The 24,105-nt window shown below is 37.6% G+C and overlaps 4 protein-coding genes and 1 non-coding gene across 11 annotated transcripts; 1 reads left to right on the top strand and 4 right to left on the bottom strand.

The window, feature by feature from the left end:
- Positions 1–399: 399 nt before the first annotated feature.
- On the bottom strand, positions 400–9,566 carry alpha-ADR (alpha-adaptin). 6 transcript variants are annotated; one of them, NM_180727.2, is made up of 29 exons: positions 9,438–9,493; positions 9,145–9,344; positions 8,271–8,402; positions 7,794–7,919; positions 7,518–7,580; positions 7,338–7,435; positions 7,050–7,257; positions 6,780–6,851; positions 6,607–6,699; positions 6,117–6,218; positions 5,920–6,017; positions 5,292–5,373; positions 5,070–5,158; positions 4,822–4,927; positions 4,673–4,738; positions 4,090–4,196; positions 3,904–4,008; positions 3,674–3,794; positions 3,409–3,573; positions 3,055–3,288; positions 2,684–2,764; positions 2,415–2,579; positions 2,224–2,310; positions 2,021–2,146; positions 1,732–1,812; positions 1,574–1,645; positions 1,334–1,413; positions 1,078–1,241; positions 507–760 (listed from the first exon to the last, which is right to left on the bottom strand). In NM_180727.2, exons 2-28 carry the CDS (start codon positions 9,268–9,270, stop codon positions 1,088–1,090), a joined length of 3,039 nt encoding a protein of 1,012 aa, NP_851058.1. In that variant the 5' UTR covers positions 9,271–9,344; positions 9,438–9,493; the 3' UTR covers positions 507–760; positions 1,078–1,087. The 6 variants fall into 6 exon arrangements, with proteins under 6 accessions (NP_001330970.1, NP_851057.1, NP_001330971.1 ...); NM_001343762.1 differs by having other exon boundaries at positions 400–760; positions 9,145–9,566; NM_001343763.1 differs by having other exon boundaries at positions 418–1,241; positions 9,145–9,348; positions 9,438–9,546.
- Positions 4,299–4,647, bottom strand: MIR3434. Its single transcript, NR_142687.1, has one exon. It is a non-coding gene; the product is annotated as a microRNA ath-MIR3434 precursor (primary transcript).
- Positions 9,567–10,646: 1,080 nt separating the features above from the next.
- On the bottom strand, positions 10,647–19,357 carry AT5G22780 (Adaptor protein complex AP-2, alpha subunit). Of its 2 annotated transcripts, NM_001343765.1 has the most exons (28): positions 18,947–19,341; positions 18,037–18,168; positions 17,539–17,664; positions 17,261–17,323; positions 17,078–17,175; positions 16,789–16,996; positions 16,552–16,623; positions 16,385–16,477; positions 16,041–16,142; positions 15,830–15,927; positions 15,177–15,258; positions 14,987–15,075; positions 14,759–14,864; positions 14,609–14,674; positions 14,330–14,436; positions 14,144–14,248; positions 13,914–14,034; positions 13,649–13,813; positions 13,295–13,528; positions 12,912–12,992; positions 12,644–12,808; positions 12,453–12,539; positions 12,240–12,365; positions 11,940–12,020; positions 11,782–11,853; positions 11,587–11,666; positions 11,170–11,500; positions 10,766–11,035 (listed from the first exon to the last, which is right to left on the bottom strand). In NM_001343765.1, the coding sequence occupies exons 1-27, from the start codon at positions 19,070–19,072 to the stop codon at positions 11,344–11,346; spliced, it is 3,042 nt and encodes a 1,013-aa protein (NP_001330127.1). In that variant the 5' UTR covers positions 19,073–19,341; the 3' UTR covers positions 10,766–11,035; positions 11,170–11,343. The 2 variants fall into 2 exon arrangements, with proteins under 2 accessions (NP_197670.1, NP_001330127.1); NM_122184.4 differs by having other exon boundaries at positions 10,647–11,500; positions 18,947–19,357.
- Positions 10,887–11,088, top strand: AT5G22785 (uncharacterized protein; the record flags this gene model as incomplete). The annotated part of the gene is given in 2 exon segments (NM_001343766.1): positions 10,887–10,949; positions 10,960–11,088. 2 exon segments carry the CDS (start codon positions 10,887–10,889, stop codon positions 11,086–11,088), a joined length of 192 nt encoding a protein of 63 aa, NP_001330128.1.
- A 967-nt stretch (positions 19,358–20,324) lies between the features above and the next one.
- On the bottom strand, positions 20,325–23,766 carry RER1 (reticulata-related 1). The gene is made up of 7 exons (NM_122185.3): positions 22,248–23,766; positions 22,074–22,172; positions 21,764–21,987; positions 21,560–21,629; positions 21,396–21,475; positions 21,221–21,285; positions 20,325–20,832 (listed from the first exon to the last, which is right to left on the bottom strand). The coding sequence occupies exons 1-7, from the start codon at positions 22,815–22,817 to the stop codon at positions 20,639–20,641; spliced, it is 1,302 nt and encodes a 433-aa protein (NP_197671.1). The 5' UTR covers positions 22,818–23,766; the 3' UTR covers positions 20,325–20,638.
- Between the last annotated feature and the right edge of the window lie 339 nt (positions 23,767–24,105).

A 24,105-nucleotide genomic window follows, 5' to 3' on the forward strand; every position in this document is an offset into this window, starting at 1 on the left:
GTTTTCTCCACTCGTGTTCAAGACCAAATCTATTCGAGATCCTATTAGTTTTTGCTTTCTCCCAATTGGATCTTCGTTGAGTATATTTCGGCGAATAACTAATGGTTCCAAAATCTCAAGAAAGGAGTAAGAAAGTCTAAGAAGTCTAACAAGTCAAGACAATTATGATCTCAAAAAAGAACTAATGAATAGGAGTAATGACAAATTAGTAAAAATTTAAATTATTGCGGTTTTAGTTTAGATTTTCGAGTGTGCTCTAAAACTGTCTCCTTTGTTAGGGCTATTTTCTCTTGTATTTTCGAGTGTGCTCTTAAACTGACCCTTTTTGCCGTTTTAGTTTCCGAACTTATTATAATTTTTAGCAGACATGTAATTTTACCAATTTCTAATGACTCAAAATTAATTAACCAGTTGCTAATTTTATATCTATAAAAAATACAACAGGTCTGAATATAAATAATATCAGTGAACATTTGACATCATCAAATTTGATAGTGAAAAATGCTAAAGAAGAACAGGTTCAGACAATGAAAGCGGTCATGCCTCATCTGCTGCACATTTACAAACAATTGCATGGATTTTACCGGTTTTTTGAAATAAAATTGTGATTTCCGAAATCATTATAAGAGATTGATTTCATCTCTAGAATATATCACCTCAAATTAGTTCAGGTTTTTACAAGTGAAATGCTATGCGTTTGGGATGTGTTTTTGCAATTTCCCCCCGTTATGACTTAGATTAGACTCTCTCAACACGAAGGCTGGCGCAAAAAAAGACCCCATCAGATAAAATAATTCATCGAGAAACATATTGAAAATATACAGGCACAAGAACACGCTGATACAACCCCTGATGACCTCACAATACAAATGTTCAGAATGAATGCAAAATTTCATAATTAACTCAACTCGCCCGCTTTGGATATAATCATAACTAGCTTTCCTATTAAACCCTTCCCCTCTCCACCCCCCTTGGCTCTACATTTACTCTCCCATCATTCCATATTTTCTCCATTACATTCTACAATAACCGAAAAAAACAAACTTTTCGACATGTGCAAGTAAGTAAATCTCTTACCCCAATGAATTTAAAGTAAGCCAGCGAGCATAGCTCCTGGATCATCAGCTAAAGCCGCTGGGCTTGGCGGTTGAGCTACAGGTGGTGCTGGACCTGCTGCTGGAACTAAAGCTCGAGATCCCATTGGGACAGTAATTAGTTGTTCCTTGATAAATTCTTTCAACCTGTGGATAAAAGAGGTCAACAAATGCAAAAAAAAAAAAAAAAAAACACATGTTCGAGGTTGGGTTTGTGCTAAGAGGCAGAGATATCATACTCAAATGTAAGGGTAGGATCTCCCGTGCCTACTGTCATTCGCAATTGGGTTCTGTCCGCTGGGTCTGTTTCTATTCTTGCCTGACAATAGCAAACCACGGACAATGTCACACAACAGACAGGCTTTTGAGAACTTTTGGGAGTGCAGCATCACGTTATTACTATAAGTCTCAAGAAATTTTAGGAATTGGAAGAGCGGCAAGTGCCAAAACCAGGAAGTAAAACTTGGTTATGATCTCACCAAACAGAGAATGGCTCCTGTACTTTCAGAGTAGAAGGTTGTACTTGCCACTAGATTATTAGGGTTTGGATCCTACAACAGAAAACGATACAAGTTTAAGTTTGAAGTATACATGTGTGCAACAAGCATGAGGAATGAGATCGTAAACAAATACTTACAAGCCCAGGGCATATCGTCACATGAAAACTGTTGAACAGATTTGCCATTTCCGGAAGAGCTAGAGGTCTTACACCTCTAACCTGAAAGAAGTTGCAGATTCATATTATATAACACATAAAACTAACGCCGCATTAACGAGCATATGTAGAAGTGTTGAAAATTCTCTATAAGTGTTGGGGAGAAAGCTAATTCACTAATTTCTTTGAATAAAATATTCTTAGAAGAATTCTGCGCTACTCAAATACTTTTAATTTGATATTTGATCAGAGAAGCTGTGGAGATACATACCACTTCCTGAAGTTTCAAGGGTGGACCTGAGATTGCTCTCCATTGCGGGAAGAACTCTTCAGATGTCAATTGTAGAGGTTGAAGAAACTTATTTAAGGTTGCTGGGATCCGTAATTTGGCACTGACCTATAAAAGATTCAGCATGTCAGGTACACTAGATAAATTATTCACCAAAATAAGCTAAGGACGGTTGCAGTAAGTACCACGTTTGCACCAAACTTGTAAGAGAAATCCAAAACCGCAACATCCCTGCTAGGGCGGATGTTCATCACTTCAAGTGGAGATTGTACCTATGACCATGAAAGAAATTGCAACACTTACTAAAGTACGCAGAAATGAGTAGAAATTGACCGATTGTGTGGTAAAACTGAAAACAAATCAACCACAAAAGTACCTGTGCTCGAGGAGGAATTGTATCAGGTACTGGAGACAGATCCAGTCTTAAGTGGGCAGGGGGTAGTATCAGAGCTTGAACTGATGTAAGTGGAGAAGTATTCTTGTTTCCCATGAAGAGAACAAGTCTACCATGGTGTCCTCTCCATTCAGCTTTGATGCCAATCTGAGGAATACAAACAATCAACAAAATGGGGAACATAAGAAAGCTCGGAGGCTTGTCTGCTGCATACTTGAATAAATAAAAGCACAAACTAGAAAAAAACAAACCTGGATATGAGGATCCTCGTATAAGACACCACTGTCTTTCAAACATAAAGCATGAAATCTCTCAGCAATATTTCCGATAAGCTGTAAAAGAAAACAAAACAGTATAAGAAAAAAATTCAAGCATGCAAATATAAAAATGGTACGGTTTCTTTTATTATGGATCTTGAATTGTGAAACAGAACATCTCAGGTAGCATTCCACCTAAGTAAACGTTATATACCATTTCCAACTAATAGATACAAAAAGACGAAACAGAAAAAAATATGGCTATAGGTAAAAAAAAAAAAAGGGAAATAATGAGCTAGCAAAAGTAGAAGTATAATGCTAAAACCTACTATGCCAAAGAAAGTAAAGGAATAGGAAAAGATTACCTCCACTGTATTGGTTTGCTCTTCAACAGGTACAATGGCGGAACCATCAACTTCATCTGGAACTCCTTCTGCCCCTACGGGACCATGTTGTTCATTTGAGACAGCTCCAGGTGGAGCCTCTATTGCAAGAGGACCGAGTAGGTCACTAAGGAGATCAGGTGATGGAGTTTGTGGATCTATATTACTTAAAGTTCCATTGGGATGTGAGAGAGATCGAGCCACTGACTCAGGGTCCTGCTAGACATGCAATGAAAAACAGACTGTCAGAGATAATAAGATAGAAGTATGTACTATATAAAGGCAAGCACATCAAAGATGTCTCGTCAATTGGGGCCTAGAAAGAGAAGAACTCACCGTGCTTCCACTTAAAATTGGAACCTTCAAAGGTGGTGGTGCCCCATTAACAGGCTGTTGGTCAGCCAAAACCATAGCATTTGAAGGCTGTTGTTGTGCTCTAAGTTTGATGGCACTCTGGTCTGCGGTATCTTCAACGTTTTCTGCCTTTTTAATCAATGAAGACTATGGAAGAGACACGGAAAAAAAATCCAGCATCAAAGTCGTTTAGCACAAACTTCCCGTCAAAGTAACTTTCATAGAATCATAAAATAATTTTACAAACCTGGCGCTCCGGAAATTTTGGCATCTCAGCCAATACATCCATAAAGGCAGGCCCTTTTTTACTCAATTCAAAATATTCAACTGCCCTCTGTTGTATCTCCACATCGATACAACTCTCATATCTGCGAAAACAAAACTCATTTAGGAAACTTCATTTGGTTACCAAAAAAGACAGTACATATGATGACAAGCAAAACATTGAGGAAGGACAACAAAGTTAGCAAGTCTCACTTCTTAAATACAGCCCAAACTTTTTTTTGCAGTTCTGGATCCGGGGGTTGAGCGTGCATAAGAAGCTTTGCATATGTGGAAAGAAGAATAGGAATGGTGGGAGTCCTGAGAAAAAAAACGAAAAAAAGCTATTAAGACATACCCAAAGACGAGAAGAGCGCAATTCAACATTTGTGTTGTCCTTACGATATTGTAGGAAGCTTCTCATGTAAGATGCTAAAGAGTTCACTTGCACTGCATCCAGGTTGTCTAGCTAGAAGGTGACCATACTCCCCCAAAATATAAGCACTGACCTGAAATTCCGAAAGAAATTATAAGCATTGTTAATTTGTATTTTGCAAAGAATTTAGATACAGATAAGATTTTGTCAGCATGTGTAGCAAGGTAGTAACTCTAAATTCCCAAATTAAGCAACAACAACTTAAGGAAGGATTGTTTTAGTTTTATATGTTAACTCTGGTTGTTAATTTTATCACATGGCTGATACTCTGATTTTGAACAAGGCTTCCGAAGCAACGACTCGTTTCTATTTGTGGATTTGCTGAGTAGTGAGAAGGGTAAGATGCTGACTGGAGAAGCTGCTTTTTCAAACCTAAGTTACTTGAGAGAGAGACCAATGATCTGACTTTAGGAAGCCTTGCTCAAAATAATAGAATCAGCCAAGTGATAAAATTTACCACCACAGTTAACCTGTAAAACAAAAACAAACCTTCCTTAAGGTGTTATCTGCAATATAAGGAATTTGTTATGGGAAGCGAGAATGTACAACCTTCACCATAGTCTCATGTATTGCGATTTTGTCCAAATATTCTCTTGCTTTTGACGCGGCGTAAGGCTGTCAGGTCAAAGAAATATGTAAGCAACTTTGAATGTCATAAATAGGATAAACAATATATTTTTCCTAACAATTATATAAACCTGCAGGTCTTCATTATTTGTTACAAACTGAACCACACGAAACCATATGTCATCGCTAACAAAATCCCCAGCCTTGTCGATCAACTGAAGGATCACATCAACATACCTGAAAACATCAAAATTAACATCTTTAACCAGTTGATTTGCAAGGATCTAAAGGTCACACCAAATGGATAATGCATGTTACTGTAACCAAATTTGTGTGCATGAATGAAGTGTACATATACTTCGTATCGAGTTATCCTCACCATGATAGATCAGGAGCAAACTTCTCAGCAAGGATAGCAGCTTTAAGTGATAATTCTTCCCGCATGGAAAACTCTGCTGTGCTAAGATACTGCAATATATTTTTAGCTTCCATGTAAGCTTAAACACTACACAACTTAATCCTTCCTTTCTGTTAAACTTCACAAATCATAAGGAGACTAAAAATCAAGAAATATTAATATAAAGTAAGGTCAAAGACTTACCTGCAGCAACTCTTCGACTATATCCTTTGCATTTGACACATCACACATCCCATATAATAAATCAAGAGCACGCCTACGAATACTGCAGGAAAGTTCAACCAATAGTGAATCTGACACCATAAGCAAAAGAACCAAGAGATGATAAATCAAACTATATGTTTGTAAAACGGAAGCCACCATTTGCAATGGAAATAAGATCAAGACATAATGGACTGTGGTACTTATCCATCTTTTACTAACAAACGTCATCGAAATAGTGCTGACCCACCGGCCAATAATATAATAATATAATATTTCTTATGTGACCGTATACCACATATAATTATACCTATAGCTTATCACAAGAAAACAAATCAACAAATAATGTTTCACTAAAAAATATAGATCCCATTTTCTTAAAATTTCATATATACTACCCAAATCAAATAATTTTAATGCTGACAGAAATAATCTTATTCACAACTACTATAGAGACAAAGTAAAAAACGGTATATTAAATCATAAGAAGTAAGACCGATTTGATGATTGAAAAACTGTCGTACTGGTTCCAAATTAGAACAGTAACGAGATACTGATCCGGGTTCACAAGCCAGAAAAGCTGATGCTTAGATGGCAAATCTAAACCAACCTGATGTCAGGGTCTTTCAAGGAGGTGATTATCTGAGACTGATGCTTCTTTATGATATCTTGAACATCTGTGACCATCAGCATCCGCGTCATATTTTCCTGTAATTTTGTCAAAAAATGCATCATGAGAAACCACCAACCACTTCACAAACTACTCCAGCTAGGCTTAGATGCAGGAAGTGGTATGCAAGATCTCACCAAGCCTAGATATCTGATGTTGGGCTCACGGACAGAAATAAACTTGCCAAGAAGAGCAACACACTGTGACATCATTTCCTTCTCAGCATCAAGATGCATGACCTATATCAAAACACATTAAAAAGTTAGGAGGTTGCACACTAAGCCAGAGAACTGTTAGGAACAATTAAGTCAACTATCCATGATAAACCTCTTAGAAATAGTGGCGAAACCTTCAAGCAGAGCATCTAAATTTATTTTACTTTCACACAAGAAAAACAACAGACAAAGAATATCGTACAATTAGCTGCAAGCAATTCAAACACTTGAAGTTTCTCTAGCAAAGCCAAAAAATATATTTTAAACGTCCATGCACACATCAGTAGTCTGCTTTGAGTAAATGCGTCTTTACAGGACGTTGAGCAGGGGTGAAGGGGAAGAGAGAGAAAAATAGGTGCCCACTAGTAAAATTCATGGTATCAACATTTCCCCAGCTATCCGACGAACTTACCAGGGATAGAGCTTCAAACAGCACAGCATGAGACGCATTGTTTTTATTCACATTTTTCACAACATCTGTCCCCATCAATATTCGCTGAAGGACCTGAAATTTCCATGAAATGCCATGCCATGAGAGGAAATTCAAAGACATATATTACAGATTTACACATGAAAATATTGAACCTCAAACAGAGCTTTTCTGGTACTGGGATCTTCAATGGTCGGGAAATATTGAAGAGCCCTCATTGCCTTAACCTGTACTAACCAAAGATATATAAGTATCCACGATATCTTTAACTGAGTAACAAAAATACACCAAAGCTGGGCCAAGCCTCTATTTTCATAAGCTAATTTCACATAAAATGTTTAAAATGCACAGGATTTGTGAAAAGGATGCGATTAAAGAATATTTAAGCTATTAAACAAGAGTGAATAAGCCGAGTTAAGTCAAACCTGGAGCCAAGGAGATGGGATGCCATAGTATGTGTACTCCTGAGGAACATCTTGGTTCCTAGCAAGGCGTTCTAATATTTTGACACATTTAGGTAGACAACTTGAGTACGCCTCATGATTATTAGATACCAGAGCTACAAGAAGACTCGTAGAAGACGTCAAGACACCAAGATCTCGTTCATCCAAAAGTTGTGCCATACGATCCGCCCTGGAAGTATACGACAAAGAGAATATGAAAGATGCACTAGTAAAATCAAAGAACCAGTAACCCCACAGTGTTATACACACCAGCCATCCACGTTGACAGCATCAGGATTTTTTCGGAATAAGCGCAGTAGGCACAGTGCTGCTTTTTTCCTTACAAGAGGTCTGCAACTACTAGAAATCTGCAGCAAAGAGACCCCATAACATAATATGTTTAGTAATATTGGAAAAAAATATAACCTCTCATCTTTAGGAGTCACTTACAAGTAGCTTTTGAACATCAGGTGCCAATGATTCAGCAAAATCCCTTCCACCGATATTTCCAACCTACAGGAGAACGTAAGCATGGCAAGGTAAGAAAGCTAGAAAGAAAGGACCAGTTTCATGAAGTAAGTGGCTCTGAATCGTGAAATGATAGAGCACAAAAGACATAATGTACCAAAGACTTCCATTAAAACAGTCATTTAACAACATCTTATAATCAGAAGAACCTAACTATGCTCTAAAATCTCAATACAGGGTGGACAAAAGACCACATACCAAGGTCAGTGCTAGGCACTGGAAAGTCTCATTCCGACCAATAATATCGTTCCGCACTGTATTTATTGCCAACTTCAAAAAGTCATGGTTCTCATTGAGCAAGCAAGATGTAACAATGTAGCCAACCTGTAATCATGGATGAAAAGTTCAATACCTGCAAATTAGTTAAGGAGCATGAAACAATATAAATTGGAAATACAAACCCTTGAGATACAATGCATGGTTCTGGTTAAGAGTTTCTAAGATGTTACTAAGTAACTCGTGCTTATAAGTAATTGTCTGCAATACTTTCCCAGGTCAAGTCAAGTTGCAAACGCATGAAATGGTATCTAGATCTAACTGTGTGATCTTCAATGAAACTTTCTTTGTTTCAGCTTGATCAATAGAATATATTTCAGCAAACACCTCCATCTATTATCTTCTCCTAGCCTTACAAAGAAAAATTTCTTTGTTTGAGCAAACAAAACGTTGGTTTACCTGCTTTTCTGGATACTTTGGCGCAGATATAAGAGAAACCGCCTCCATATGGCCAAAATCCACATCGTAGCCTAGCATATGTATATAAAGCATTTTCCAGACATATTTCTTCTTTTTATATGGTGTCAAAACCTGCAAAAATAAAACAGAATGTCAAGTAATCAAAGAGTTCTTGATTAATTCATTTCTAACATGAACCCCGAAAAAGAATAAGTTTAATGTTGGTCCAACTGGAAACACATGGATCCACTACAGGCCTGCTACAGCTCTGCTACGTGTAAGATGGAACAAGAATTTCACTCCAGAAGTTCTTACAGCAACAAAGCTTAATCTACTTCGTAATGAGCTATTCAAAATTTTCCGTGACCATGATTTAATTTCTTAGACCATCACTACATAACCGAATTTACTGCCAGACCATTCTTTTCTTCTAGTTCCTAAATGTCATCATATATTCAGTAATGAAATTCCAAGTTGAAAGCAATAGTAGTGATGTTTCAAAAGGTAGAATAATTGCTAATCTACAAGGATTTGAGCTAGCTATACAACGGCAACATTATACTGCCTATCTATTTTCACAATTGGTGTTAAATCAAAATTTATTGCCTCAATCCGATAAAGTAAGAAACTACAAGCTCCAAAACTATCCACTCGGCATGTGACCAGTGACTGTATCTTTGTTTCATCTACATTCTTATCTAACTCCCTAATCAACCTAATAGCTCTAACATTCGATTGCATTGGCATTGCAACTGCGAAGGATAAATCTCCAATATCTCTAATAAACCAAAACCTCAGCGGATACTCGACACTGAATTACCTCTCTAATGAGAATCAAAACATAGAAAATAGAATGGAGAGAATTGAGAGTAACCTTCTCATTCTTGAAGCATGTACGAATGTTTCCGAGCTCCTTATCAACTCGTAGTCTCTCCGCTTCCTTGTTCTGGCAATTACGAACGTCGCTGATAAATACGGAGAGACCTCTCATTCCGGTCATGGTTGAACCAAATCCTCAAATCCACCGTGCTCCGCCGCCTCACACGGCGCAGATCCAAACTCGCGGCACCGGATCTAACTACGAGATAAACCACAGACTAAAGCTGAAGCATAAGCAATTCGAGAGAGGTGAGATCGAAATCCCAATCTAGAAACGGAAAATGGCACCTTCAATCGAAGAAATTCAAAAGGAGAGACTGATCTTTGGAGAAGAGAGACACGCCTGCGGGAGAGAGACGAGAGACGACTTTTATTTTTCTTTATTTACAACTTTGACTATTCAATTTTGTGTAATTCAGTTTTTGTCTGTTTTGAAATTGGAATCCGAAATTGACCCGTCGAAAAACAGAATTAACGCGTCTAGACATTTGGACTAAATTTGAGGATTTATAAGTTTGCGTAATATTTTGTTAAAAAGTGTATCCTTCTGCCTTTTTGGGTAATATTTATTTACTGCTGTTTCTGGTTTCACTTTTTCATTTATTTTTAAAATGACTGTTTTCTGTCGCGGTCAATGCATTCAGTTGTAATTCAATGTACCATGAGAAAATCCTTAACAAAAAAAATGTACCATGAGAAAATCCGGTTATGAATTCGGGTCAGGTCAGGTCATGCAATGGTTTAGCTGGTCCCAACTTTTTTTTTTTTTTTTTCGTCAGACATGGTATTTGTTGGTATTAGTGGGAACGAAACAAATGGTTTATACGCAGTGCTGATTTGATTATTTTTTGTTATGAGCATTTTATAATTTTACTCAATGTATTATGAAATCTTTTGAATAAAGATTTTAGATACTCTATATTTCAGATAACAATTTTGCTAGAATCATTGCAACCAAATTACTCTGGTGAATAGGAAAGTATTGTCACTACTCTCGTTTTTGAAATACTAAATGTGTCTCATAACAAGATCATAATCTACAAGACGATGAATAGGACGAATTGTTGAGCTAGAAAAGCAGTGACGGCGATAGCGTATGCTCCTAGGATGTTGTTGTTTGGCAGTTTGAGTATCGAACTCGTAAACTTATATAACTAATGGAAGCACCAACCATTAAACTACAAGGCTTTTATATGATTGTGATGATAAAGCATCAGCTTGCTGGGCTTTAGATTTGGGTCGGCCCTGCTTATTGAACATTTTTAGTTTTATGGAAGATATTGTCCCTTTGCGTTAGCAACATCGGCTGATTTCTTAGGTATTTCGAACAGCTCCAATATCTCGGTTGAGTTTTTCTTCAAGGCATGACAAATTTTAGGGTATTCGATACTTTAAGAGAAGTTGCTTCTTCAACTTGAGCGACATTGATGTTGGTGAAGCAAACTTGCAAAAGTCAGACTTACTCAAATTTTGCTTAATCACTCTTGTTTCACAAGCCCCGGATCTAGGGTTCTTATATTTTTTTTTATTTGCAAAATTACAAATGATATAGTAATATAAAAAAATCATACTTTTGTCAATTACAAATTATGTAGTAAAAACAAAAAAAAATCATGCAAAAATTGATAAAACAGCTTTTAAATCCATAAGCAGTTTGTAAGAAAATTAAAAATAGTAAAAAAAAAATTTTCTTTCAATTATATTCTTCAAAGTAATAGTAAAAATCTGGTTGTATATATGTCGGTTGAATGTCCCACCAAGGCCAAGTCCCCACTCTATTCACACCTCAAATTAGATCAGGTTTTTACAGGTGAAATGCTATGCGTTGGATGTGTTTTTGCAATTTCCCCCCTTTATGACAACATTAAAATCTCTCAATGTGAAGGCTGGTGCGAAAAAACAGACCTCCCATCAGAAAACTCATGGAGAAACAGATTGAAAATATATAGGCACAAGAACAAGCTGATACAACCACTGACCTCACAATACAAATGTTCAGAATGAATGCAAAATTTCTTACCTAACGCAACCCGCCCGCTTTGGATAAACGGCACAAATATAATCAAAACTAGCTTTTTTCTCTCCCTTGGCTCTACATTTACTCTCCCATCATTCCATATTTTCGCCATTACATTCTACAATAACAGAAAACAAACTTTTCGACATGTGCAAGTAATCTTTTATCCCAATGAATTTAAAGTAAGCCAGCAAGCATAGCTCCTGGATCATCAGCTAAAGCCGCTGGGCTAGGCGGTTGAACTGCTGGTGATGGTGCTGGACCTGCTGCTGGAACTAGAGCTCGAGATCCCATTGGAATAGTAATTAATTGTTCCTTGATGAATTCTTTTAACCTGTAGATAAAAGGGGTCAACAATTGCAAATGAAGAAAATCTGTGATCGAGGTTGGGTTTGTGATTAAGAGGCAGATATATCATACTCAAATGTAAGGGTAGGATCTCCCGAGCCTACTGTCAATCGTAGTTGGGTTCTGTCCGCTGGGTCTGTTTCAATTCTTGCCTGAAAATCGCAAACCAAGGAAAATGTCACACGTCATTACTATAAGTCTTAAGAAATTTTAGAAATTGGAGTGGCAAGTGCCAAAACCAGGAAGTGAAACTTGGTGAAATCTCACCAAACAGAGCATGGCTCCTGTAGTTTCAGAGTAGAAGGTTGTGCTTGCCACTAGATTATTAGGGTTTGGATCCTACGACAAAAAACAATACAAGTTAAGTTTGAAGTATACATGTGTGCATGAGGAATGAAGGTTTGAGATCGTAAACAACTACTTACAAGCCCAGGGCATATCGTCACATGAAAACTGTTGAACAGATTTGCCATTTCCGGAAGAGCTAGAGGTCTTACACCTCTTACCTGAAAGAGATTGCAGTATCAGATTATATAACGCATAAAAGTAATGCTGCATTAACGAGCATGTGTAGAAGTGTTGGAAGTTCTCTATAAGTGTTGTAGCGAAAGCTAATTCACTAATTTCATTGAAAAGAAAATTCTTAGAAGCCTTTGACTACTATCCTGCGCTACTCAAATACTTTTAGTTTGATATTTGATCAGAGAAGCTGTGGAGATACATACCACTTCCTGAAGTTTCAAGGGTGGCCCTGAGATTGCTCTCCATTGAGGGAAGAACTCTTCAGATGTCAATTGTAGAGGTTGAAGAAACTTATTCAAGGTTGCCGGGATGCGTAATTTGGCACTGACCTATAAAAGATCCAGCATATCAGGTAGAGTCACAGATACTAAATATACCATTCACCAAAACAAGCTAAGTACTGTTGCAGTACGTACCACGTTTGTACCAAACTTGTAGGAGAAATCCAAAACTGCAACATCCCTACTAGGGCGGATGTTCATCACTTCAAGCGGAGATTGTACCTATAACCATGAAAAAAATTGCAACACTTAGTACATTATGCATAAATGAGTAGAAAATGACGGATTGAGTAGTCAAACTTAAATAAATCAACAAACAAAAGTACCTGTGCTCGAGGAGGAATTGTATCAGGTACTGGAGACAGATCCAGTCTTAAGTGGGCAGGGGGTAGTATCAGAGCTTGAACTGATGTAAGTGGAGAAGTATTCTTGTTTCCCATGAAGAGAACAAGTCTCCCATGGTGTCCTCTCCATTCAGCTTTGATGCCAATCTGAGGAATACAAACAATCAACAAAATGGGAACATAAGAAAGCTCGGAGGCTTGTCTGCTGCATACTTGAATAAATAAAAGCAGAAACTAGAAAAAAACAAACCTGGATATGAGGATCCTCGTATAAGACACCACTGTCTTTCAAACATAAAGCATGAAATCTCTCAGCAATATTTCCGATAAGCTGTATAAGAAAACAAAACAGTATAAGAAAAAAATACAAGCATGCAAATATATTATGGAGTACAAAAATGGCTCGGTTTCTTTTATTATGGATCTTGAATTGTGAAACAGAACATCTCAGGTAGCATTCCACCTAAGTAAACGTTACATACCATTTCCAAGTAATAAATACAAAAAGACGAAACAGAAAAAAATATGGCTATAGTTAAAAAAAAAACTAGGGAAATAATGAGCTAGCAAAAGTAGAAGTATAATGCTAACACCTACTATGCCAAAGAAAGCAAAGGAATAAGAAAAGATTACCTCCACTGTATTTGTTTGCTCTTCAACAGGTACAATGGCGGAACCATCAATTTCATCTGGAACTCCTTCTGCCCCTACGGGACCATGTTGTTCATATGAGACAGCTCCAGGTGGAGCCTCTATTGCAAGAGGACCGAGTAGGTCACTAAGGAGATCAGGTGATGGAGTTTGTGGATCTATATTACTTAAAGTTCCATTGGGATGTGAGAGAGATCGAGCCACTGACTCAGGGTCCTGCTAGACATGCAATGAAAAACAGACTGTCAGAGATAATAAGATAGAAGTATGTAGTATATAAAGGCAAGCACATCAAAAATGTTTTGTCAATTGGGGCCTAGAAAGAGAAGTACTCACCGTGCTTCCACTTAAAATTGGAACCTTCAAAGGTGGTGGTGCCCCATTAACAGGCTGTGGGTCAGCCAAAACAATAGCATTTGAAGGCTGTTGTTGTGCTCTAAGTTTGATGGCACTCTGGTCTGCGGTATCTTCAACGTTTTCTGCCTTTTTAATCAATGAAGACTATGGAAGAGACACGGAAAAAAAATCCAGCATCAAAGTCGTTTAGCACAAACTTCCCGTCAAAGTAACTTTCATAGAATCATAAAATAATTTCACAAACCTGGCGCTCCGGAAATTTTGGCATCTCAGCCAATACATCCATAAAGGCAGGCCCTTTTTTACTCAATTCAAAATATTCAACTGCCCTCTGTTGTATCTCCACATCGATACAACTCTCATATCTGCGAAAACAAAACTCATTTAGGAAACTTCATTTGGTTACCAAAAAAGACAGTACATATGATGACAAGCAAAACATTGAGGAAGGACAACAAAGTTAGCAAGTCTCACTTCTTAAATACAGCCCAAACTTTTTTTTGCAGTTCTGGATCCGGGGGTTGAGCGTGCATAAGAAGCTTTGCATATGTAGAAAGAAGAATAGGAATGGTGGGAGTCCTGAGAAAAAAAACGAAAAAAAGCAATTAAGACATACCCAAAGACAAGAAGAGCGCAATTCAACATTTGTGTTGTCCTTACGATACTGTAGGAAGCTTCTCATGTAAGATGCTAAAGAGTTCACTTGCACTGCATCCAGGTTGTCTAGCTAAAAGGTGACCATACTCCCCCAAAATATAAGCACTGACCTGAAATTCCGAAAGAAATTATATTTATTGTTGATACTAAGCACTGTTAATATTGTACTTTGCCAACAATATGGATAAATCAGAATGTGTAGCAAGGTAGTAACTCCACTTCCACAATTTAATTATATTATAATTAAAAGAAAATTTGTTATGGGAAGCGAGACTGTACAACCTTCACCATGGTCTCATGGATTGCAATTTTGTCCATATATTCTCTTGCTTTTGATGCCGCATAAGGCTGTCGGATCAAAGAAATTTGTAAGCAACTTTTGAATGTCATAAATAGGATAAACAATATATTTATCCTAACAATTTTAAGAACCTGCAGGTCTTCATTATTTGTTACAAACTGAACCACACGAAACCAAATGTCATCGCTAACAAAATCCCCAGCCTTGTCGATCAACTGAAGGATCACATCTACATACCTGAGAACATCAAAATTAACATCTTTGACCAATTGCTTGTGTAAGGATCTAAAGGGCACAGCACATGTCTCTATAGTGTGCATGAAAAAATGTACATATACTTCTTGTCGAGTTCTCTTTACCATGAAAGATCAGGAGCAAACTTCTCAGCAAGAATAGCAGCTTTAAGTGATAATTCCTCCCGCATAGAAAATTCTGCTGTGCTAAGATACTGCAATGTATTTTTGGGTTCCATGTAAGCTTAAACACTACCAACTTAATCCTTCCTTTCTGTTAAACTTCACAAATCATGAGGGAAGGTCAAAGACTTACCTGCAACAACTCTTCAACTATATCCTTTGCATTTGACACATCGCACATCCCATATAGCAAATCAAGAGCGCGTCTACGAATACTGCACGAAAGTTCAACCAATAGTGAAACTGATACCATTAGCAAAAGAACCAAGAGAATATAACTATAAATCAAACTATATGATTGTGTGAAACAGAAGCCACCATTGGCAACGGAAAAAGGATTGACACCTAATGGACTAGTACACATCCAATCTATTCATCTTTTTCTGACAAACGTCATAGAAATAGTACTGACCCACCAGCAATAATATAATAGTTCTTATGTGACCCGTGTCCGTTTACAAATTGCAACCACAGATAAGTATACCTATAATTGTTTATCACAAGAAACAAATCAACAAATTATGTTTCACTAACAAACATGTATATATACAGATTCCATTTTCTTAGAGTTTCATATATACAACCCATATCAAATAATTTCAATGCTGACTGAAAGGATCTTCAATTCACAACTACTCTAGAGACAAAGTATTGAATTATAAGAGCTAAGACAAATTTCAAGATTAAAAAAATTGTCATACTGGTTCCAAATTAGAGCAGTAAAGAGATACTGATCAGGGTTCACAAGCCAGAAAGCTGATGCTGAGATAGCAAATCTAAACCAACCTGATGTCAGGGTCTTTCAACGAGGTGATTATCTGAGACTGATGCTTCTTTATGATATCTTGAACATCTGTGACCATCAGCATTCGCGTCATATTTTCCTGCAATGTTGTCAACAAGCATCATGAGAAGCCACATAATGCACTACCAAATACTTAACAAATTACTGTTCTAGCTAAGCTTAGATGCAGGAAGTGGGTATGCAAGATCTCACCAAGCCTAGATATCTGATGTTGGGCTCACGGACAGAAATAAACTTGCCAAGAAGAGCAACACACTGTGACATCATTTCCTTCTCAGCATCAAGATGCATGACCTATATCAAAACACATTAACAAGTTAGGGGTTGCACACTAAGCCAGAAAGTTTACTAGAGTGTGCTCATCAATCTAATCATCGCGAAGAAAAGCTCTCTTTGAGGTTCAATATTTCTTGTGTAAATCTCTGATATATGTCTTCGAATTCTCTCTCATGGCATTTCATGGACAGATAGTTGACTTGAGTATAATCAACAATTGAACCTCAAAAAGTTAATGCTATTTCTTAGATAGAGCTTACCAGGGAGAGAGCTTCAAACAGCACGGCATGAGACGCATTGTTTTTATTCACATTTTTCACAACATCTGTGCCCATCAATATTCGCTGAAGGACCTGAAATTTCCATGAAATGCCATGAGAGAGATTTCGAAGACATATATCAGATATTTACACAAGAAAATTTGTACCTCAAAGAGAGCTTTTCTGGTACTGGGATCTTCAATGGTTGGAAAATATTGAAGAGCCCTCATTGCCTTAACCTGTACTGCCAAAGATATATAAGTATCCAACAACCACAACATACCAAAGCTGGGGCAAGCCTCTATTTTCATAAGCTAATTTCACATAAAATGTTTAAAATGCATGAGATTGGGAAAAGGATGTGATTAAAAAATATTGAACGTATTAACCGAGTTAAGACAAACCTGGAGCCAAGGAGATGGGATGCCATAGTATGTGTACTCCTGAGGAACATCCTGGTTCCTAGCAAGGCGTTCTAATATTTTGACACATTTAGGTAGACAACTTGAGTACGCCTCATGATTGTTAGATACCAGAGCTACAAGAAGACTCGTAGAAGACGTCAAGACACCAAGATCTCGTTCATCCAAAAGTTGTGCCATACGATCCGCCCTGGAAGTATACGACAAAGTGAATATGAAAGATGCACAAGTAAACTCAAACAACCAGTAACCCAAGAGTGTTCACACACACCAGCCATCAACGTTGACAGCATCCGGATTTTTTCGGAATAAGCGCAGTAGGCACAGTGCCGCTTTTTTCCTTACGAGAGGTCTGCAACTACTAGAAATCTGCAGCGAACAAGCCCCAAAACATTTATATGTTTACTTATATCGGGAAAAAAAACATAACATGTCATCTTTGGGAGTCACTTACAAGTAGCTTTTGAACATCAGGTGCCAATGATTCAGCAAAATCTCTTCCACCAATATTTCCAACCTACAGGACAAAATAAGCAGGGAAATGTAAGAGAGCTAGAAGAAAAAAAGCACCAGTTCAATGAAGTAAGTGGCTTTGAATCGCAAAATAATAGAGCACAAAAGATAAATGTATCCAAAGACTTCCACTAAAATAGTCATTCAACTGCATTCATAATCAGAAAGACCTCACTAAGCTCTAAAACCTCAACACAGCATGGACAAAAGCCAACATACCAAGGTCAGTGCTAAGCATTGGAAAGTCTCATTCCGACCAATAATATCGTTCCGCACTGTATTTATAGCCAACTTCAAAAAGTCATGGTTCTCATTGAGCAAGCAAGATGTAACAATGTAGCCAACCTGAAATTATGGATGAAAAGTTCAATACCTGCAAATTTGGTAGTGAGCATAAAATAATACAAACTGCAAATACAAACCCTTGGATACAATGCATGGTTCCTGGTTAAGATTTGCTACGATGTTACTAAGTAACTTATGCGTCTAAGTAAATGCCTCCAGTACTTTACCAGGTCCATTCAAACTGAATAAGTTGCAAGCTTGTGAAATAGTATCTAAATCCAGCATCCATTATCTTCAGAGATTTTTTTTTTTGTTTCAGCTTGCTCACTAGACTTGAATCAAACAAATACCCCACCCCCACCACACACACACCTATTATCTTCTCCTACCCTTAGAAAGCAATATTTCATTGGTTACAAAACGTTGGCTTACCTGCTTTTCTGGATACTTTGGCGCAGATATAAGAGAAACTGCCTCCATATGGCCAAAATCCACATCGTAGCCTAGCATATGTATATAAAGCATTTTCCAGACATATTTCTTCTTTTTGTATGGTGTTAAGACCTGAAAACATAAAACAAGTTAAAGTAAGAGTGCATGATTAATTTATTTCTAACATTTTAAAATAAGTTTGGTGTTGGTCCAACTGGCCACACATGGATCCACTACAGGCCGGCTACAGCTCTACTACGTAGAGTATGGAACCAGATTATCTCTCCAGAACTTCTTACAGCAACAAAGCTTAATGTATTTCGTAATGAGCTTTTCAAAATTTTCCGTGATCTGTATTTCTTTCCTTAGACCATCACTACATAACCGAATTTACTGCCAGGCCATTCTTTTCTTCTAGTTCCTAAATATCATCATATATTTAGTGTCTTATATATCTTGATTGATCTTCTCCCATCTATGGACTTTAAATGCAGTAATGACATTCCAAAGTTGAAAGCAGTACTAGTGATGTTACAAAGGGTAGAATAATGGCTAATCTCTACCGATCTGAGCTAGCTATACAATACTGCCTGTCCAGGTACACACTTAGTGTTATATCAAAAATTTATAGCCTGAATCCGATAAAATAAGAAACTACAGGCTTCCAAAACTATCCACTCGGCAACTCTGGCTTTCCTAATAAAATATTCGGCCAGTGATTGCATCTTTCTTTCAACTACATTCTTATATAACTCCCTAATCAACCTCAGAGGAATAGGTAGCTTCATGGAGAAATCTCCAATATATCTAATCAATACAGAACCTCGGCAGATACTACTCCGTCACTGAATTACCACTCAAAATGAGAATAAAACACAGGCAAACAAAAATGGAGATAATTGAGAGTAACCTTCTCATTCTTGAAGCATGTACGAATGTTTCCGAGCTCCTTATCAACTCGTAGTCTCTCCGCTTCCTTGTTCTGACAATTACGAACGTCGCTGATAAATACGGAGAGACCTCTCATTCCGGTCATGGTGGAACAGAGTCCTCAGATCCACCGTCCTCCACCGCCTCACACGGCGCAGATCCGAACTCGCGAAACCGGATCTAACTATGACAGAAAGCGCAGACCACAGCTGAAGGATTAGCAATTCGCGAGAGCTGAGATCGAAACCCTAATCTAGAAACGGAAAATGACACCTCCAATGGACGAAATTCAAAAAGGAGAGAGTGATCTTTGGAGAAGAGAGAGACAAGCCTGCGGGAAGAGACGAGGGACGACTTTTATTATTTACAACTTTGACTATTCAATTTTGTGTTATTCAGTTTCGTCTGTTTTGATTTTTGAACACATGCGAATTTGGAAAATTCGAAATTGACTCGTCCAAAAACAGAATTCACGAGTTTACAAAAAAAAACAAAAATTAAAACGAGCTAAACAGACGAATTTAAGATTACAAGTTCGAGAAATACAAAAAATAAACGAGTAATTCGAAAAATAAACATGGAATAAACTAATTTTATATATTAAAAATGAAGAAAGCTGGCCATTTCTCAAAAGACTGCACCATTAAAACGAAGTTTGTACAATCTGTCTCAAAATCTTAAACTGTTTTTCACCGCGGTTATGTATTCAATTGGTATTTCAGTATAACATAAGTACATAACCATACCATGAGACCATGAAAAAACCGGATTTTAAATTCAGGTCAAGTTATGGTCCCAACGTAGGGATGATTAATCAAATGATTCACCTTCCTTGGGAGGACAATGTTCCTTTGAACAGTCGTCAGCTTTTGATTACCATTTGGTATTCACATTAATTAATCTATAGGGCATATAATATAAATTGTTCAAATTAAGTAAAGGAGTATAAATAAAATATCATTAAGGGGCACAAAACAGAAACAAGAGAACAAAAGATGAGGATCATGCAGCAGTTGGATGACAGTGGTTACTAAGCTGTCACTCGCAAGATCCTCCATCTATCGAATGATGCCTTACCATCAAAGTATCCTAAGAATATTTTCCTTGCAAATAAATATCGAAAGATTTTTTTGTAATATACTCACTCATAGTTGCTTTAAATATTTTTATTTATTACTTTTAATATCTCCACCTACCAACAATTCTCCTTTTCCCCTTCTCACTTTTAACGGTGGGAAAAGTGAAAAAAAAAACACAGAAGAATGAATCAACGCAAACGTCAAAAATGACGTTTAGTTGACATAATTCGCCATTGTGATCATATTGTTATAAACTTTATAAAAACGCAGAGGCTAACGGCTGATAAAAAGTTTGAGTCATTATTGCAAGTATATGATTCAGAAAAATGAATAAGAGAGACAAGGATACCATGAGAAACTCAACTTCCAAAACCAAATTGAAAATGTTGTATCGAGTAGTATTCCGGTTAGAAGAATCCGGTCCGTATCATGAACCAGATTCTCTTTCTGTAGCTCTCGGTAAATAACCTAATCACACTAATGAAACTCAGATAACTAAACTTCCCCATCAGATTAGAGATACTCTCATACTCCTGAGGATTGACATCTAGGCTAGTTTACTATCCGGTTTGTAACAAAACCGAACCGGTTGATTACTGAACGCCGGACAATTTAGCCCAATCTACAAATTGCATACCGCCATACACATTGTTAGCAAACCGGACTCCCACCGTGAATGCCATAGCGACCACAGGGATACGTTTGGCCGCTGTAGAACCTTCCACGACGCGTTCGAGGCCGTTGATGATTTGGTAACGCGCATTGGAAGATAAGCCGAGGAACACACCTGAACAACAGCGCAATACAGAGAAGAGAGTGAATATATATGTATATGTAATCAACAATTCACAGAGTAAACTTCAGGGTTATCTCTGAGCTCAGCAACTAAATTACCCTCTCCATTGATCTAATATTGCTAACAACAGGACAATGTAGCTAATATCTTCACATAGAATTGTAAGCATAATCTATTCTTGGTATCATTGGCAATTCAGGTTCTTTCCTTTCTAAGAAACTAAGCCCGGTTAAGAAACCGATGGCTGATCACAAGAACTCGGAAAAAGAGTAGACAACACAATATCGACGGTTCAAGACTATCGTTTTCAGTGAACATCAGAGGGGAAAAGCATCGATGATTCTGTAGAACATAGTTAGAGATCAAAAGTAAAGCTTACCCCAGAGAGCAGCGCTTTCGAAAAGAGGTGGAATAGGGACGTCTTCCTCTGATTTCTTCACACTCCTATTAACAAAGGTAACCTCAAATTTCAGTGAAGAACAGTTTTTTAAACAGTCAGAAGATTCATTTCATCATTGAAAAGTAGCAAGATAAAGTCGATGGTGAAAGAATACCGTTTTGCTGTCATGATCAGATTTGCAATTCCCTGACCAATGAGGCCGCAGCCGAATCCAACCGACCCATACAAGAGGCCCTGGACCAAGAATCACATCAATTAATCAAACCAAAGGTAAGCAAGATCCACAAAGGACATTAAAGCAATAGTTCTTCTCCATACCTTGTAGAAGAATGTTGCAATCCGCTGGTTAACTGAGAATTTACAACCCGGTCTTTCTGCTTCAAAAACACTTCAGAAGTACAAAAAAAAAAGCATGTATAAGTACATCTCATCCCGAATACACAGCCACCAGCTCGATAGATATCAGTGGGAACAGTTAACACAAAAGTGAAAAAAACGAGAGAGATACAGTAACAGTATTACCTGCTAGGAAGGGATGCACAAGCACGTTTAAGATCCTTGAATAAACCTGTTGATGCCACAGACGGCTTCCCGATACGTGCATAAGGAGCCAAAAGTCCAACCAAGGCAACATCAACCACAAGACCAACTAAAAGATCAGCAGCATATAACTCAAACTCTGACCAGAAATCTTCCCCTCTCTTCTGTACTTCTGCAAAAGTTGCACAGCAAGAGTCTATGGCTACCTGCATTAAATCCGTAGAACAAGATCATTCAATTTCAATCCTAAATAACTAGTCCAAGAACAGCATTAGCTTATTCATTGACAAACCTCGGTTCCAACTTTGAAGAGAAATGAAGGATCTGCAAGCATTCTATTTCGAAGCATCGCACATGATCTCATCAGAAACCCAAGCGGCCAAACAGAACCCTACGAAAAAATTCAGACTCAAACATGAATCACCATCATACAAAAACAGAATCATTTTTTCTCAAAAGCAAAAACCTGTAGATCAAGGTAACGAAGAAGGAACAGTTTTCGAATCCCCACGGATTTAGCCGCTTCCAACATATCCTCCGGTAACGTAATCCCTCTACGTTCTGTCTCTTTCATAACTTCTTCAAACTTCAAAATCGGACCAAACTCCTTCTCCTCAGCTTTATCTGCTTCATCCTCTCCATCATCTCCTTCTCCATCTCCACCTCCTCCTCCTCCGTCTCCATTACCACCATTTCCACCACCGTCGTTGTTCCCATTCTCATCGCCGCCATCACCATCATCAAGTTCCGGCTCCAAATCGCTTAAAGTCTCATCTTTTACGCCACTATAAGCCCAATCCGGTATCGATCTACCGGATATTTCACCCGTAACCACATCCGATCCTACACATCGGTTTCTCAAATTCCGAGAAGACAAGTCCGAATTTAAATGGATCCGTCTAGATTCAACACCAGGGCTTCTACGGAAACAAACCGATCTAATTTCAAACCTTTGACTCACTCTGCATTGCTTTACACTATTGAACCCATCGTTGGAGAAACTTGAAATGTGGGAAATTTTTAGGGAAATAGACATTTGCCTCTTGGGTTTCTATGATCTGTGGATAGAAGATCAAATACCCAGATGCTTAAAAGCTTCAAATGTCTGGAATTTTGGAGTAAAGACGAAGATGACGGAGTTATGTATGTATGCGTTTGATCAGTTGGGTTTAAGGGTTTTGAACACAACACTCTTACCTTGATGGAGACGACCAACCAAGGAGGAGAGAATAATCATGTACGGTTCTGTCTACAGAAAGTTTAGCAAATGGCGGCACATAATTGGTTGAAAAGATTCAGTTAGACAAAAGTGAAGCTCTTCTCATTTTTTGTTCAGAGCCGGCCCAAATGGGGTAAAGCCAGCAGAAGTACCAAAAATCGCCCCCAACATTCGTTTCTTTTTGTTTGTCATCTAAGGATTGTGAGATATTTCTGTATCTGATCTTCAGAGTCAGTTTTCTCCACAAGATGATGAAATAAACTCTATGGTTCTAATCCCTTTTTCTAAGTGTTTGATATAGGTGAATCTTGCTTTAATCCTTGTGTATTTTTCTGGCAGTGTGTCCACTGAGGTGAAGTCAAAGCTGACGAGCTCATGAAGTCAAAACTTCAGAAAGAATGGTAGGCTAATTAATACTGAGGATGGATGTCTGATATTCCATTCCATGCTTTGTATGTTGGTTTGCAAGATTCGGAATTGATTGGTCCTGTTTTAAGACCAAAAGCATTGCCATCTTATAGATATCAAGCGGCTCTAATTTTGGATACTTTGAGGTTGATTCCAGAGTGGAGATTGATTATTGAAGATGCATCAGCAAATAGCAGTCCTTTGTAAAGGCCTTATTCGTTAAGGTGTTTAGTATAGGTGAAGAGTAGTTATGGTGCGTCTGTTTTATTGTTTCCAACCTGATGTTTGTTGTGGTCTCATCCTAATCAATATATATTTTCAGATGACAAAAAAAAACTCACAAACTGCAAGACAAAACTTTGCTAAAGCACTTTCAAAGATTAGTCTCATGAGGCTCTATAAAAATAGTATAGAACCAAAGCAAAATCTTTTAAACAAAAGAAAATATATATCTCCAAAGAAAGGAGAAGCTAAGAGCATCCACAATGGTAGGTTATTAGCAAAGGCTTTTAGTAATATTTTATGAATTGATTTTGAAAGTTTTGTTAAGAGTTTGGGTAAGAATTTTAAGTTTTGGCATGATCAATGGTAGTATATTAAGTTGAGGTTCTTAATTTTTCTAAAAAAAAACTTAATAAGAGTAAAGTGAGGAGAGTCAAGAAATGAACTTCATCTAAAAGAAAGGAACAAGACTGAA

This window comes from Arabidopsis thaliana, chromosome 5, assembly GCF_000001735.4.
Source record: "Arabidopsis thaliana chromosome 5, partial sequence".
NCBI lineage: Eukaryota > Viridiplantae > Streptophyta > Magnoliopsida > Brassicales > Brassicaceae > Arabidopsis > Arabidopsis thaliana.